The following is a 17,587-nucleotide window of genomic DNA, read 5'->3' as shown; positions in this document are numbered from 1 at the left end:
TGTATCTTTATCATCAACCCATCCTGTTGTCAGTGTGCAGAGACATCGTGTCTTTCTGGGTGCAGCTTGTAAGGAGTGGAAGCGCGGCTCATTCCAGGCCTGACCTGTGGCATCGGTCTGAGTGGTTGGTATTCCGCCTCCTGTTTTTGCTGGGAAAACACAAGGGGAATATTTGGCTGTCTGCTTATCTCCTCCGAGTCCCGCGCTGGTAGACAGGAGAACGCACACTTCCAGGCTTTTGTGAAGTGATTTCCCTAAACGAACATACACAAGCACACATGCGCACACATTTGATACACACACACGCAGAGCTCCCTCCATTCACCCGCGCTTATCTCTTCCTGGTTGTCTGCATCCTGCTACTCAGCTGGAGATGACACACACATGTGCATGTACACACACACACATACACACGTGCACAGGCTCTTACGCTCACTCAAGAGTCATTCATGTTTCCTTCCAAATCCCTGTTCTCATAAAATGCTCACACACATACAGAGCAAAAGCTAAACAAACCACAGTGTCCGAGTGAAGCTGCGGGTCGTTTCTCCAGGAGTGACCCAAGAGATTACTGAGTGTTCTCTCCTTAAATACTGCAGGGGGGGTTTTATAGTATGTTTTAACATCTCAGGATTTATAATTTAAGTACAAGTTGCAGTAAGGGAGGTGTTTCTGACGTTTTTGCCATCAGAGAGGAAATTTGCATGTGAATTCTTACATTTTCATATGACTTAAAATATGTAGGGAAGTGGTTTCTTCTCTTCGTTGTGCACACCCTGGGATTTTTTATTATAGATGCAGTGATGCAGCTTGACAGCAATACTTTTTCTCCAAATGGGAGGACTGTCTGGGATTTCCACGAGGACCGAAGGGCAGGGTCAAGTAAAGAGTTGATGGTGATTTAGTGTAGCATTAAAAAGTAGCATGGACAGTTGCGTCACTGTTTCCTTGACAAGCTCAAGCCAGGACTTTTCACTTTCATGTAGGACGCCGGGTGGACTATCTCCACCTTGCTTTCTACATGAAATGCTTCACTTTGGCCAAAACCCATCAACAGCTGCTAAAGAGAGATCCAACCCAACTGGTCCATTCTTAGTGGAGACGAGCTATGGGTATCGTTACAGCTCATTGTCTCAATCAGGAGCTCAGTAGAAGATCCTCCAATATAAATCCATGTATCAACTCTACACTTCATCAAATTACTGTTAGAACAATGGAGAAGAATTGCATAAAGTCAAATTTGTAAACTTTTTGAATCCTCTCATTGGTTTCTTCATGGCCTGGAGTTCCATGGAGCCAATTGAAGCAATTTGCTCTTGCGTTTCATAGAAAATGAATGGGTCTTTGTGGTCAGGATGGTTGGCTAACTCTGGATATCTGATAGGGAATGTAGAGGTTGTAACTATGAGAGGGATAGAACTAAGAAGGACAGATGTTTATTTTCTGCTGTCTGACGTAAAAGTGATCAATAAACTGGATAGAGTGTCCTTGTTGAAGCATCTGTTAATGAAAGTCCAGGCTTAGTACTACAGGAATTTTACTCAGTGGGTTGTGTTCTATAAAGCACCATTTAAGATTTAAGGAAACACTTTCAGATGAGCACTTTATGTAACATTGGTGTTAATTAGTAGATCAGTGCTGAAATTCAGTGCTGACATTTTCTGTTGTTGCTGAGATGGACCAAGTGTATCCTAAGCAGGTGTGGGTACTGTGCCCATTGGCACTGGAGGTGTGCATTGAGCTTCTCAGTCAGAGAGTGAAACCCACCATGTCGTGACAGTGAGCTGCAGCTACTGTTCACCCCTTCCCCCATTTCTTGGTAGGAAGGAAATTAAAGCAATATGTGTATGTGTGTGTGCATGTTTGGCACTGTGGAAACGTTTTGTGTGTTTGCAAGAGAGCGAGCACAGTCGCACTCATATTATATTAAACAGGATTTTCCCGAGCAGAGGGCTCCTGCCACTGAGCTTCCGAAGCCTTCGTCAGGATTCCCGCCTCAGCACAACTCTGCGGCCGTGCTGAGAGCTGACTATTTGTTTTGGAGCGTCATTGTTCTGGAGCTGCAGAAGCCATGAGTCAGCACCGTTGTCACTCCGCCCACCTGCCACACATTGCTCAATTATTAAAAGTCTAGGTGCTTTTATGTCACCTTGTTTTTCCTGATGGTATTTATAGCATCACCATCGTTCATGTACACCCGTTCTTGGTCAAAGGAAAAGCCACCTTGTCTTTTAAGTTCATTCCTATTTTTAAGCTATTCCAAGTATTGTATTGAGGCCGGTTGTGGTCATAGACTCACTACTTTTAGCTAGGTCTACTAGTTTAATATTTTAATTCTTATTGATTGAAATAAACATTGTGTTTGTGTATCTATGTTTGGAGTAAAACTTTGCTGGTTGTACATGTTGTGAACATCAGTTAGGCTACTACCCATCAAGTTTATAATCTTAGTAACTTTTATAATTCAGGACTAATCATTGATGGTTCAGTCAAGTGACTGGAAAGGACTCAGATTAAGGGCATTTTCCCACCTTAGTGAGTTTTCTTTGGTGCAAATCACATGATGAGTTCACACAGAGAAAAATCCAAGCACAGCGAATTGTGGCACTTCAAACCGTGGGAGAACGTCTCGTTCTGTTTATTAGTCAGCTGTGTCTGCTGTAAGAGCAAAAAACTAAATACGGGGAGAAGATCCTGTGTTGTGGAATATGTTGCTTCTGTTTCTGTGACATGGTTTTACGTAGGCTAACTTATGTGGGTTGGTCGTCCTTCACGTAATTGCTTATTATGTTACATCATTTGTGCTAGAGACACAAGTGGTAATGAAAATAAATGTCACCACAGTTCATTAATTCGGAGCAGTTTACACCTCTGACTATTGAGTGGAGCTGTTTTCTGTCTTCTCAACAAATAACTCTCTCACATAATCTTTATTTGATCTTTGGACATGTTAGAGCCTGTTGAGATGGTCGGGCCCATGGGTGCACACCCAGGACACAGATTAATTCTCAATGTCTGGCCAAACCCATGACCTACAGGAGAATCTTAGTGTCATAGTAATGTAATTATGAGGTTACGCCATGATCTCTCTGCGTGTGTGTGTCATATGATATTATGTTATCCTGTCTCATACTGAGCACTTCTTTCCCTGTTACCTCATTCAGTTTATGTGTTGGAGCTCAGTTTCAGTGCACAGTTCTTTTGATGTCTCGGATGTTCCTTTTACTTCCCCTTGAATATTATAATTACATTTCTAATTCAGTTGCAGTGCAATAAACATAAGGACTGTGTTTGTAAAGTAACTCAATAATTACTGTAAATTATATTCTGTCCATCTCTAATTTAGGGTCTTTTTGCTTTTATGCAAGTAGCTTCAGATCTACTTTCACTTTAGGATTATGTTTTGATTTTTACTCTCTCCAAAACCAGTAATCTACATACTATTTACTTCCTTGTGTGTTTGGTTTTTTGGACTTGGAGACAACAGACATTTTTATTTATATTTATATAAGTCTGTCAGCGCTTTAATGAGCAGCGTTTTATCTTTGTTTACACTCGAAGGAACGTTGCCAAGCCTAAAAACACATACACACACAGTGTAGATGTTTCTAATCAGGTCTTTGTCAGTGTCTGGAACAGCACTTAAGAAAGTAAAAACACTGGATAAGTGTTTGGTTGAGTGTTTGTGGAACTGATAGACAGATATACTTATATATTGATAAACATATTCTGTTAAAGGTAAACAGAAAACTCAAAGCGTATCTTGTCTATTTGTATTATAACAGTTTCAATAGTTTTCCCCTTTAATCATACATGATTACACTCATACAAAAAACACTACTCACTTTTACTCATCATTATTTCATCTTAAGTCATAGAAATCGACTGCTACTCCCTCTGTCTAACTGTCTTTAAACATGTTTGCAGAAGGGTGGAGGTGCGAACTTTTGGAACTTGGACCAAGTTTCTACATTTTTCCGTTTTTTTTTTTTTTTTTCCTCCTCCAAATTCACATGACATTTACAGACGGCAGCATCTTTTCACATTCCTACACGTTAAAAAACAGAGTTCACATCATTATTCTGTTGAAAACACACTCAGTAAAAAAACTGTAAATAGTAATTTCAGCTGAAAGTGCTACATAAAGTGAAACTTTCCTCCACAATGGACAATGCGAGCTGCGGACAACTTGGATTCATTGCAGTTATTTTGGATTTTGGATTGGATCCATAGAAACCATTCATGTAGCATAATCCAGCTCAGTATCCCTATGAATTACCACACCTCATGATTTATGACCATTTCCAGCCTTTAGTGCCAAAGCAGAGAGTAATGTGCCCCTTATGGAGGTTGGGAGTGGTGAATGGGTGTGTAGCACATCTGTTTGAGAGCGAAATACTTGCATGGTCACAGATCAGCAATCACCATTTTCCTTTTTATTAAAGGTGACTGGGATCTTCCCTTTACTGTAATAAAACATTTTTGTTTAAAAAGGTAGTGAGCAGTGAGTAGTTAGCATTGCAAGTTAGTTGTGAAGTGTGATCTGACCTTCACCATAGTCACAAATATTGACAAAACACAATGTTGCTATGCTGATAAAACAGTCATGATATTTCATGTCTTTGCTGAACACACTCATTACACATACAGAGTGATGTTGGAAAAGGTACGTGAACTGGTTGAACAACTTTTGCCAATAACAACCTTAAACAAACTTTTCCTGTAGCTGTGGATTAGACCTGCACAACATCCAGGATGAACTTTGGGCCATTCTACCGCCCAGACCTGCTTCAGCTCAGACATATGCTTAAGACATCTGGTGTGAACAGCTCTCTTGAGGTCATCCCACAGCATCTCTATAGGCTTGAGGTCTGGACTCCAAAAGGCAGATTTTGGAGTGAATCTGACTTAATTTAGCTCACATCAGAAGAATCAGCCTTGTATATTTAATATATACAGAAAGGAAAAAGGAAATATTAGGATTAGGTTCACACAGAACATGTTGCTGTGGAGTAACATTTCTATGATTTCCGAAAGTCTCACTTGATTTCCAAAATCGTCACTATAAGAAGTCATAAAACACCCTGCTTTACCGTGTCAAAAAGTAGACCTACCAGCACCTGCCACTTTTCAGAAAGGGTTAACGTGGCTCAAGCTGCTTGCACAACAATTACTTTTGGAGAAAATCCTCAACCAGGGCCGAGATAATCTCTTTTTGATATTACAGTTTGTCCACAGTCACAGTTTCATACAATATAATAATATCACACAAATGGAGTGACTCATACACATGCACATGTACACACACGGACACACAGGTTTTAGCCCACCTACAGTGTGACCTTATATTTGCTTAATGAGGAGCTTAGTGAGGTGTGTGTAAGCATGTGCGTGTGTTAGCTTGGTACACCCCATTGAGTACAACACACGTTCCTAAGTCAGCAGCACTTCATTCTCTAATGTGTTGTATTGATGTGTCTGTTAATGTCAAAAGGAACAGAAATAAATATATAACAACATGGGAAGTAGTAAACACTATTTCAACATTTGGTGCTGGGCTGTAAAGCAAACTTACTGAAAAAAACTCAGTAAGGCACAAACAGGTCTTCTCACTCTCCAATTAGCCAACATGGTGGGAGGTGATGGATGCATGTGAGGGAAGTCTTCCTCTCAGTTTGTGTTTGGTGCATTACTCCTCTGTGTGTGTGTGTGTGTGTGTTTGCTGCAGTGCCCCTGCTGAAGGGCGAACAGTAAGTCCCTGGTCAGCATGATGTAGGTCTCCTGGGACATCCTGGGATTTTTGGATCAATACCTTTCCTCCCTGCATCTCCCTGCCTCACTGTCCTCATCTCTCCTCACCCACTGGCTTGACTTTGGGCTATTTATGGTATCTCTATGGATTAACAAGACCCTGACGATCAATGGGCCACATTTACTATCACTGTACTCTCCCTCTTGTTCTTGCTTTGTATCTCTGCTTGTGTCAGCTTTTTTTTCTCTGCAAAACTTTTAGTCCTTGTAGTTTCTCTTGTTGTACTGAAATATCTACTGGAAGCACATTTCCAATGTACTGTCACAAACACATTGTCCCATAAAAAGAAACAAAGCCTGGGGAATAGGATTTCTAATGCAGCTGCAACATCATGTGGTCTATGTTTATATGAGAACTTACTAACCATTTGCTGGTGAAGTGGCAGTTTATTTATGTGTAAGAGGATTTTATGCACCCATTTCATAGTTTTGGTGACTAATATATTGCTACTTATGTAGAGGACACAATAGGGGGGACTGCCAGTAAAATCTTTTTTCGCCCACAGTGCAATTTGGTGTCAGAAAGAACAGTCGTACCACTGCCTGTGCAGACCACATCTTAGTGCAAGTACTGCAGTAATTGTGTTATTTTTGTGGCTTTATATTGGAAAGTTACACCCACACTCAACCTCTTAAGAATCATTAAACTTCTTTTTAATGTCAGTACTGACTGATTTACTTTTCATCCAGTGAGTCACTGAATGCAACTTCAGGTAAAATAATAAATAAGGGAAATACTTATTATTGTAGCATAGCGTTAGTTGTAAATGCACATTTAATTGTTATGCATATTACTGTAAAAACTGAAGTGGCATTAATGGGAGGTTATTCTACTTTGACCTTTCAGAAACCTGTTGGTTTCTGAAAGGTTAAAGTATGTTAGCAGCAGGGACCAGCAAACTGTACTCCTGAAGGAGTAGCATTATTATTTAATAATCACAGCATGCACTTTTAAATCAGATGACTCAGTTGAATTACAGAATCACAGAAAGTAAACTACTTTTTTAAATAAGGTAAGTTATTCTTCAACAGAATGCCAAATATTTTGAGGTTCTGGCTTTTGTCTGTTTTTACTTGTCATGAATTTAAGTAACTCAGTATTTTGGTGGACTGAACTGTTGGCTGAGCTAAAACAAGCATTTAACCCATTTATAAGATTCCTGAGGTTTCTGAGTGAATTTATATCTATTACGCGGTATTGTCTGCATAATAGATACATAATATGTTATAGAGACGTTACACCACTCCACCCTCAGATCAGACATTATCCTCATATCTTTCTAACCAACACTAGACACGACCATTCAACAGCACACTCTCACAGTCCGTATCTGATATCATGATTTGTAAACCATCTGTGGTCATTGTAGTTTGCACCTCTTGTCAACAATAGTGCAGAGTTGAGCACAATGGCACCCTGACCCCCCATTTCCTTTAGTGGCTATCCTGATTAGTACTGTGACAAACTTCTCATGTGCCATTGTTAATGTATGAGGTGTTTTGAGTCCCTGTGGAGAGCAATAAGTCTGCTCATCTAATCATTTAGTGATCATTATCGCTCATTTGTTCATTGTTAAAGGTTGGAAGACATACTGTCTGTGTGGCAGGAAGAAAAAAAAACTTTGTCTGATAGAAACATAGTAAAAGTAGCTTGTTGCATAACATAAAATAAAATAAGATGAGGATGGGGGTTGAAGGTGAATTTTTTTGTGGGAGTATAAAGGCATACAGAGCACATACAGAACAAAAATACATAAATCAAGAACAGAAAGACTCTTAGTTGACTGCAAAGTACTGATACAGACACTTTTTTACTTGCTGCAAGTTCATTTCACTTGCAATAAAATGTGTAATTTGCTTAAAATGCTTGCATACAACCATACATGGCACATCCCCATATAGTATTGACCATAAAATGTGACCTTGTTTATGATATTTGTACTTCATTCTGATTATTCTGTTTACTTATAGTAAGTCCAGTGTAAAAAGACCGTTATTAGATACTATTACTGTGTTGTTTTCCTACAGTAGCAGGGACACAACAGAAGAAACTGAAAAAGATCCTGTGCCCCCACTGCTATTCCAGGATATGTGGTATCATTGTCACCAACTTTGAGGAATTTAATAGGAGTGATATAATCTCTGCTCTGAATGGAGACATGATCATGATATTGCACCATCTGCTTTTCAGTGGTTAATAGATCAACTGTAAGAAATTTGTATTTGTTTGCTAAAACGACATCAGATTATCAGCTTTATAAAACACGGTTGGTGTAGATACAGTATGTCTTTATTAATGCATTAATGTTTCTGGACAGTGTGCAGAAACCTTTATCCAGATTTAATGGAAAGAGGAAGGGGAGGAGGATGATGGGGAGAGGCTGGAGCGGTGCCAGTGAGCAGGCAGGGAGGGAGAAACACAGGGGGACAGCGGTGGGGGTGTCACTTGCCAACAAGCTTCCAAATGGCCTGATATCAGCCCATTGTAAGACCATCGAGGGCTGAGTGTGTGTGTGTGTGTGTGTGTGTGTCAGAGACAAAGTGAGGGAGACAAAGCTGCACTGAGTTTTTTGGGTGCCATGGCTGATATCAAACACAAGTTTCTCTTTCGCAATTGGAGTGAGACTATGATGAATACTTCAGCAGCAACGATAAAGAAAAAACAGCGGAGCCTCTTCCTGATACATGACAGTATTAATGTGATGTCTACTACTCAACTCTAATCCATTCTCATAGCTCTGCACTAGAGATCCTCATGGGTCAAAGTGTTTTTAATTTAGTTTAACTAAACAGGAAATAAACTTGAGCCTTAACAGCCTTGAAAAGACAAGACACGTTCTGACAAAAACTTTAGATAATTGGATTTGATTTTATTTAAGTTCGGGTTATTTGCTAAATGACTGCTTACTTCTTGTTTAATTTTCATAAGCTGCCTCAGCACAACCCCTGATTTTTTGGAGGCTCCCAACAACTCCTGTAGCGCGTTGGGAGTTTGGAAATGTTACTTAAGGACTCAGCCATGGCAATCAGTGTGGGGTTCTTTCAATCTGCCCAGATTTCTCCTGCTGAGATCAACATTGTGAGATTACACAGACCTGGGACAGAAAAAACAAAGTCAGGGTTTAATACAGATTTGGGGTTTGTTGATTATAGAGCACACAACGATAAGAAAAATGGCTTTGACTGCCTATTGTGATGATAACTGATCTTTCTCTTCCAGCTGCATTCTGGGGCGACATCGCTTTAGACAAGGAGGATCTGCGGATGTTCCAGATTGACAGGACGATAGACTTGACACAGCACACACACGTGCAAACACACTCCCGACAAGGCCACACATCTGGTGAGTGGACTCAACATCTCAACCTCGTTGCATAATCATCATTTAACGCTCTCTCTCATATTTCCTCTGAAACTCTCTCATAGTTGTCAGCTGCAGAGTAGAACAGGAAGGAAGAAAACGGGTCACCTGGGGATATCAGCATTTATTGTGCATTGTTTGTGTTTTGATTCTTGGCTCTCGTGTGTGTGTCAGGTGGCCTGGAAGAACATGAACCTGTGAAAAAGAGAGGATCGTTATACCTGCTCTTGGAAAGAATACGCAGATTTGGTTTTGGTAAGGACTCAAAACTTCACTTATATACTTTCCAACAGTTTCCCAAATATACTATAGTGGATCCTGGATCTTGTACTAAATGAAGCCTTCTGATTCAGTTAAATGTTAACATTTAATGGGTGAACTTTGAGGAGCCTTAAATCCAGCCTTCACATTTGTTGCAATAATGAACTTACATTTTGAGTCTCTATAGTGATCTAAATACGTGTATTGCAATAACAATAGCAATTACTTGTCATAAAACATTTAAATAATGTTTAAAGTAATACAATGTTTAAGTAATTAGAAAGTACCTTCTCAATTACTACTTCATTTTCAGGCTATTTGCTAATAATAACTCCTCCTAGTCTCAACCACTGGCTCCAAGAATCCTGCACAGCAAAAGGTGTCATGCAGAGCACCAGGGCCTCATTTATAAAAAAAATATAAAGAGAAATGGCTTTTTCAATATTGTTCAAGCCATTGGTGGTTTTAGGTTTAACTTCATGGCGAATGTCCATTTTGGTATTTGCCTAAGTTTCAGCTTGTGTGTGATTTTTTTTGATGAGGATACAATCGAAACACCTCCGACCCCGGGGCAAAGCTCCTACATAAACTTAAAGGTGTCAGTTTTTATAATAAATAATATATTATAATATGTTATTCTCATTACTATAAGTGTTGCTGGAACTTTGACAGTTCAAGAATCATTCCCTTCTCTGTGCTCTTTACAAGAAGAAAGGGAGCTGGATCCTCTACTGTGCTCATAGCTGCAGAGTGTTTGCCTTTAGTTCTTTTTTTAGCACCACTCACTCATCCAGTATAGATTACAAACTTATTTAAATTAAAATGTTAAATAAAACACTACCAGAGATATTTCTGTTCTGGTTTTTATTACTTTCTTATGTGAGAACAAACTTTGAAAGGGCATGTATAATATGAAAGGGTGCAATAAAACGACTGAAGCAGAATATTAGTCCTGTAATTTATTCTGTTTGAACACCTGTATATTTCATAGTTGTTTCTCTCTTCCTGCTTTGTTAGACTATCTCCCCAAGAACATCAGCAAGGGAGCTGCTAGTCCCAAGAGACATGGTGGAAAAACTGGGAAGACTGGGAACGTTATTAAGAGCCGCGTTCGCCGAGCAGCCACATCCCGAGCTGAGAGGATATGGCCCGGTGGAGTCATTCCTTACATCATAGCAGGAAACTTCACTGGTAAGCAACTCCGCTGGACTGCTGCCAGTTCACCAATGTGTGATTGTGTAAAAGTAGGATGTAAAATGTGTGTGTTTTAGGTAGTCAGAGGGCCATGTTTAAGCAGGCCATGCGTCACTGGGAGAAACAGACGTGCGTAACTTTCATTGAGAAGACAGATGAGGAAAGCTACATAGTGTTCACCTACAGACCCTGCGGGTGAGTTTGGAAGATTTCTGTGTATGTTTTTATTGTGCGTGATTATGTGTGTGTGTTTGTGTGTGTACGTAGAGTTCAGTAGTGACCTTGTCACAGCGAGAGACGATACGGTCATTCAACAATGGCTTCACTTTCCTTCCTGTCCTGCTCCTGGTTCCCCATCCCACCAATCACACCGCTCAGATTTAAGTGTTTGTATGTTCGTGCAGTGTTTTTGTTCATACTCCGCTGAAGTGCATTGTTCTGTCGAGTGGCAGCACGGTGGGGTCAGAGTGTGTTTGTACAGTGGTGGCACTTCACTGGCTGGTTGTAAGGGTTTTCAGTGCCTGAGATCAGGACGTTTGGTTTTTATGGCTCCATGCCACTGTAGTACAGATGAGTGGGGTCTCCAGCTACAGATCAGAGTCTTGATTTAAACAATAATTTGTCGATTTTGTCTGAAGCAGTTTTTATAAAGGAAGTGTTTTATAGAAAAACATCTTGTTTGCAAAAAATGATATCCATAAACTGATAAAGAAATATATCTATATACATAGATGTTCAGATGTTTGCAGGCATTCAGATGAGCTACAAATCTGCATGTTAACTGATGATGCTGTGGTCTTGTGCTCTGGGATAGGCTGACTCTATTAGAGATTAGACACTTTAATCTGATGAATAAATCTGCTGCAGCTTCGATGTGCGGTGTGTGTGTGAGAGAGATAGAAAAGCTGCTGATTTAAAATATGAGCACAATACATTTAGATGATGCCTGCTGTGTGTGTCTGTGTGTGTGTTTTTATGACTATTATTGTGAGGACCAGCATGAATTTTTAAGCTTTGGAGTGAGAACATTTTTCCAAAGTGAGGTCATTTTGAAGAACGGTGCTTCATGAGCAACATTGGGGTTAACACTAGGTTTTAAGGTTAATGCTAAATTTAGGTTTGGTTAGAGTAAAGTTTAGGGTGAGGCAGTTAGGGTTAGGGTATAGCAGTCCACGTGATGAATTAAAAATCGGTACAGAGTAGATTAACATGGCCTATGCTACAGTAGGCAGCTAGGGATTGTCAATGAATGTCCTCACACTCATTGCCATACATAATTTGTGTGTGTGTGTGTGGGTGTGGGTGTGTGAAGTCGTTGTACTGATAGTGGTGCTGCAAATGCTGCAGGAAAAGACTCTCTACTCCAGTGACTCCTGATCCTTACATTGCAATCAGCTCACTGGGTAACTTTAATCAGATTTGTTAGCCTGGCACAGATGTCTCGGCTAACCAGAAAAAGAGAATGAATGGGTGTATGTGTGTGTGTGTGTGTGTGTGTACTTTGCGTGCTCTGTGAGCAGTGATATGTGAATTCTCACAGCTTATTGACTGTGGGTTATGAAACTGCAGCGATATCAGAGTATTGTATGTAAATAAATCCTGCTGGTTTTCCTCTGGTGGATATAGTACAGTGCAGGAAATCCTGAAAAGACTTTGTGTGTGTGTGTGTGTGTGTGTGTGTGTGTGTGTGTATGGCTATCATTGTGAGGACCAGCATGAATTTTTAACCATAGGACTGAGGACAAATTTTTACAAAGTGAAGACATTTTAGCCGGTCCTCACAATGAGAAGGTTGTTTAAAGACTAATTTCGCGGTTAATATTAGGTTTTAGGGTTAGCGATAGGTTTTGGTTAGGGTTAGGGTAAGACAATTCACGTGATAAATTAAGAATTGAAACGAAATGTGTAGTAAATTTCAACCGCCTATCTCCCTGTTCTCAATTTCCTACTAATCCTCATTAGGTGTTGTTCGTATGTGGGTCGTCGTGGCAACGGGCCCCAGGCTATTTCCATAGGCAAGAACTGTGACAAGTTTGGCATCGTGGTGCACGAACTGGGCCATGTCATTGGCTTCTGGCATGAGCACACACGGCCTGATCGTGATGATCATGTGACCATCATCCGGGATAACATCCAACAAGGTGAGACTCGTTAGCCTGGGTCTTTCTGTCATTCTGGGTTGTCTCTATCTGGAGTCAAGCAAGGACATTACCTGACAAATGTGTACAGTCTCAAATTCACACTCATGTGTGGCTCCACGTGAGTGTGAATGAGGCTTTTAATGACTGTGAAGTCACCTGTCAGTTTTCCTCCCACACACTCTTCTGCTCCATCCGATATCCACAGTCTGACAGGTGTTAAATCAAATGACATACCAGCGTATGAGACCTGACCCATGTTTTTATTTAGAAACTTACCACCGCTCCCAACTGCACCACTTTACTGGACTTTCAGTTTGTTTAATAAATGTCTTTAAAATTGTACTGTGCTGTGTGTGGTAAACTAAATTAATACAGTCTACTTGTTAATGTGTGATAAAACAAAGCCCTCTAATGCTGCTGCATGTACATATGTGTCATTCTCAGGCCAGGATTATAACTTCCTCAAGATGGAGCCCGGGGAGGTGAACTCTCTCGGGGAGCCATATGATTTTGATAGCATCATGCATTACGCCAGGAACACCTTCTCACGGTAACCAGCAGCAACGTCTCCTCTGCTGTGCTGTTTTGAATTTAGAGTAAAAAACAGTTTCAGATTTTTTAAAATGTAACTTTCAAGTCTGCTCTGTAATTTTGTGACATACCGACTTGGATGTTGCTGTTTTTTATGTTTAAGTTATGGTTTATTGGTTTGGGGTTGGAACTGAACCTGCTTTTCATAAAGTTGAGGCTTGTAAAAAATTGTACAGAAAGTGCAACTCAGCAGATTATAAATTGCAACTGACATCATCACTAACATTTTTATAATTAACTGTATTCATCCTTAAATCATTGTCATTATCCCCAGTCGCACAGAATTAACAACACTGTGACATGGGAAAACAAATAAAACAGTTATTTCCATTATCAATTCATTTGCTAATATATTTGTGATTAGTTGATTTGGTGCATAAAAAGGCAGGAAATAGTAAAAAAAAAAATGATTTGAATCTTCATAAACATTTTGACATATGTTGGCATTTAGTTTATTTATTATGTGTGATAAAGAAGAACATTCAATTTTAAAGGATCTTTTATGTTTTCTTCAAAATGACAACAATCAGTATCTGATTATCAAAATTGTTCAAATAAAAAAAACAGTTTTCTTTTAATTACATGTTTTTATTTCATGTATTTTTATTTTAGCAGCCTATAAAAAAATTAGAAACTTGAAGTCATTGACAAATCTGTGCTGCAAAAAGATTCTTCCTATCATGTTAACCATCTCATGACCAACTACATTTATCTTGTGACCTGCAGCCCTTTGTGGGGGTCTCAGCTCTCATGTTAGAATAATATCAGAGTTTTAATTAGACTCATGCTAACATGAACGTTTCCAATAATAACACGCTTACATTGGTGGAGAATTTGAAATTATCACCTACTTGTGCAATAAAACTGATGGAAAGTTTTTATTGTCACAAATTCCTCCATGATCTGAAATCAACCACTTTTAATTTGGCAGTGAGAGAAGTTTTTAATCACCTCCTCTCAGGACCTTTCCTATTCTCGCCATGTTAGTTGGACCATCACGGTGCGGAGGTCACTGTTTTCATAGATTACAGAAATTAGATAATGTTGTTTTGAAGATGAACGTACTGCATGTGTTGAAATCGCATTACAATTCCCTGAAATTAGAGTGAGATGTGTGCATTAAGCACCTCTTTTTCTCCCTGTAGGGGGGTGTTCCTCGACACCATCCTTCCATCCAGAGATGAAAATGGTGTCCGGCCAGCTATTGGCCAGAGGACCAGGCTCAGTAAAGGAGACATTGCACAGGCAAGGAAGCTGTATAGATGTCCAGGTACTGATATATCTACTCTGAGACCATGGTGTGTATGTGGGTATGTTGGTGCATGCTTGTGATAGCATCATAGCCAAGTAGCAAAAAATTACCCGTTTATCTGGTTGCATCTGTAAAACTCGGCCCAAACCTCTACTCTCCAGGGCACAGAGCTGATGTTGAATGATTTGTTTTTCCATATGATTCTTCCTTCTCTGTTTTTGGGTCTCACACATCTCACACACACGCTCTTTCCATCAGTTCTTGAGCAGACCCTTGCTGTTCTGGTGTCCCTGTTTTGACCTGATCTCGATCTGCTCTTAAACCAAGCTCTGTCAAAATGTTGCAAGTAGAGTAATATTGTAAGTGCTGCCATCCCTCATAAGCTCACACACACGGTTACATCCCCAAGATGAATTCACGCTCTGGGTCACTGTGTACACATGATGTACCGCATCTGAGACAAACACAAATTAAATATGGTTTCTTACATTTCTTCCATGTAATATGACTAAAGTCTCTTAATGTGTATTCATTCAATTTTACCTAGTTAGTGCCGCTAATATTTAATGTACTGTATTCTCAATTTGCATTCTGGAGAGAGAACAAGACTGGGTTAATGTGTCTCAGCTGCAAATACATCCAACTTATAAGGTCATATTTGAGTGATACCATATTCACTGACAGATGAACGGAGCCCCAGGGCATTGTGGGGGGAGAACAGCATGCATGAGGGGATACGAGGGGCACATTTGGCTAACCTCCTTTAGAGACGAAGCGACAGCGTTACACTCAGAATGACTGTGAAAGAGAGCAGTTTTTTATTTTTCCATTAATCCAGCTGTAATAGATTTTGTTGTCTTGAATTAAAAGCCTGTCACTCTTCACTTACAGTAAATGAAAGTTTAATTCTGCTAAACGGTTACAGAGCTTAATAACTGTGGTTGGACCTCACGTGTATTCTGGTACACACAGAATACAGACATGCAGCCTCCTACATGTAAAAATAAAAGAAGCCAAGGACAACATGAAACATGAGTTTGTTTGGGGGTGATTTCAGTTCTTTTACTGTTTTCTGAATAAGAAATCCATTTCTAACAGTTTCCATACGGACGGATCAGATAATATAGACATAAACTTTGCCACAAAAACACACAATGAAAGCTGTTATTTTCAAAAAACAGTCTGCAGGATATTTATTTTGGAAAATTGGCAGAAAAAAATAAAAGAATTTGGTGCAGATTGTGAATAATAATATATATGCGAGCTGTGTGTTTTTTAGTCATGTACCAATCCTAAATCATCAGTAGACAGCTGAAAGCATTATGCTGAACAGCAGGCTTACCACAAAAATGTAACTCCATCTGGGTCTGTGTGTGTGGTGTCTGTGTTGCAGCATGTGGAGAGACGCTCCAAGAGTCAACGGGCAACTTCTCGTCTCCAGGTTATCCCAACGGATACCCTTCGTACACACACTGTGTCTGGAGAATATCTGTTACACCCGGAGAAAAGGTGCCTCCACACGTATACAGTAGCACCCTGCAGCGCAGCGAATGGCCAGTAACAATAAGGGACTGCTGACAGACTGAATATTGATTAAGTCACTGCAGGCACCACCCTCTTCCTCTGCTCTGCCTCCCCTTGTCCACCCTGTAAAGTTTGTTTTTTGCCTTTTCAGATTGTTCTCAATTTTACCACCATGGATCTGTATAAGAGCAGTCTGTGTTGGTACGACTACATTGAGGTCCGGGACGGCTACTGGAGGAAAGCTCCTCTGCTTGGTAAGATCAAGTGGGACAGGTGTGAGTTGACGCAGTAACCACTGACTCTCTTCTACTCTTTTGCATTTTTTAGCTTTGTTATATTGCATTTTGAGTTTTAAAAATAGTTGATTTGATGACCTGGAAAAGTAAAAAGCAGGTAGAACGACTCACAGTGTGAGGGAAGAGAAGGTCAGAGCTCAGAATGAAACAGGCCACAGGCAGTAATCAAGACAAATTCTTTTTTACTGGACAGTGACAATGGTTTCTTTAGTTGTTTGATCAGCTGATTGTTCACCTTAAATGTTCAACACAAACACCAGTGCTGCAGATAGCAGTGAGAAATTATGAAATTCAAGCCAGTAAGTGCACTTTTAGGATGCCAAGATTCTCCACAGCTGTGCATACTCATTTGAGGCAGAGATTTACAACTCTGCTAACTTACTGCAGTAGCACTAATTTGTTTCTTGCTCTTGATACTCGCCAAGTGCACAGAATGAGCCAAAGTAGTGGCTGTTCTACCTGGGCTGTATGTTTATTAGACATTTTAGTGTGTTGCTAGATGTAGAGCCAGGTGTACCCCTTGATGATTTTAGCAGAGCCTTCTTAGTCTAATTAGAGCAAATGGGACAGCTGCATTTTTTGGCAGAGTGGTCTTGTGAGTTTGGATATGTGCTAAGGATTTGTTACAGGAAAGAAGGTTTCTATCATATGTTTTAACATTTCATAGAGTTTATGGTTTATGATTCATAATATCATTCCCAAACTAACAACTGAACAACACCATCTACAACATGGTCAAAGTTTCTGCGTGTGTGTGTGTGTTTCACAGGCAGGTTTTGTGGAGATAAGGTTCCTGATGTCTTGATTTCCACTGACAGCCGAATGTGGATTGAGTTCCGCAGCAGCAGCAACTGGGTGGGAAAAGGCTTTGCAGCTATTTATGAAGGTACCTTAGAAACAAGCATATCTTTAATAGCTTACATACACAAAATGTGTGCAGATGTTTTTGGACAGTGCAGTTAATGGTAACCCTCTCCTGTCCAGCCATCTGTGGAGGGGAAATCACCAAGGACTCAGGACAGATTCAGTCTCCCAACTATCCTGATGACTACAGACCCTCCAAAGAGTGCGTGTGGAGGATCGCTGTGTCCGAGGGATACAACATCGGGCTCAGCTTCCAGGCCTTTGAGGTGACTCACTCTGTGTGTGTGTGTGT

At 40.1% G+C, this 17,587-nt stretch overlaps 1 protein-coding gene across 1 annotated transcript in view; it reads left to right on the top strand.

The window, feature by feature from the left end:
* tll1 (tolloid-like 1) overlaps window positions 1-17,587 on the top strand; it is a 39,244-nt gene that overhangs the window by 3,919 nt on the left and 17,738 nt on the right. The window contains exons 2-12 of the mRNA XM_026360462.1: window positions 9,032-9,154; window positions 9,347-9,427; window positions 10,451-10,624; window positions 10,705-10,822; window positions 12,590-12,768; window positions 13,213-13,318; window positions 14,505-14,629; window positions 16,005-16,120; window positions 16,287-16,389; window positions 17,201-17,317; window positions 17,416-17,561. Coding sequence (XP_026216247.1) covers window positions 9,032-9,154; window positions 9,347-9,427; window positions 10,451-10,624; window positions 10,705-10,822; window positions 12,590-12,768; window positions 13,213-13,318; window positions 14,505-14,629; window positions 16,005-16,120; window positions 16,287-16,389; window positions 17,201-17,317; window positions 17,416-17,561 — 1,388 coding nt within the window. The remainder of the gene's footprint in view (window positions 1-9,031; window positions 9,155-9,346; window positions 9,428-10,450; window positions 10,625-10,704; window positions 10,823-12,589; window positions 12,769-13,212; window positions 13,319-14,504; window positions 14,630-16,004; window positions 16,121-16,286; window positions 16,390-17,200; window positions 17,318-17,415; window positions 17,562-17,587) is intronic.

Source organism: Anabas testudineus, chromosome 1 (genome assembly GCF_900324465.2).
Source record: "Anabas testudineus chromosome 1, fAnaTes1.2, whole genome shotgun sequence".
Taxonomy (NCBI): domain Eukaryota; kingdom Metazoa; phylum Chordata; class Actinopteri; order Anabantiformes; family Anabantidae; genus Anabas; species Anabas testudineus.
Note: the sequence above shows the minus strand (reverse complement) of the source record. Positions and strands in the feature narration are given on the sequence as shown.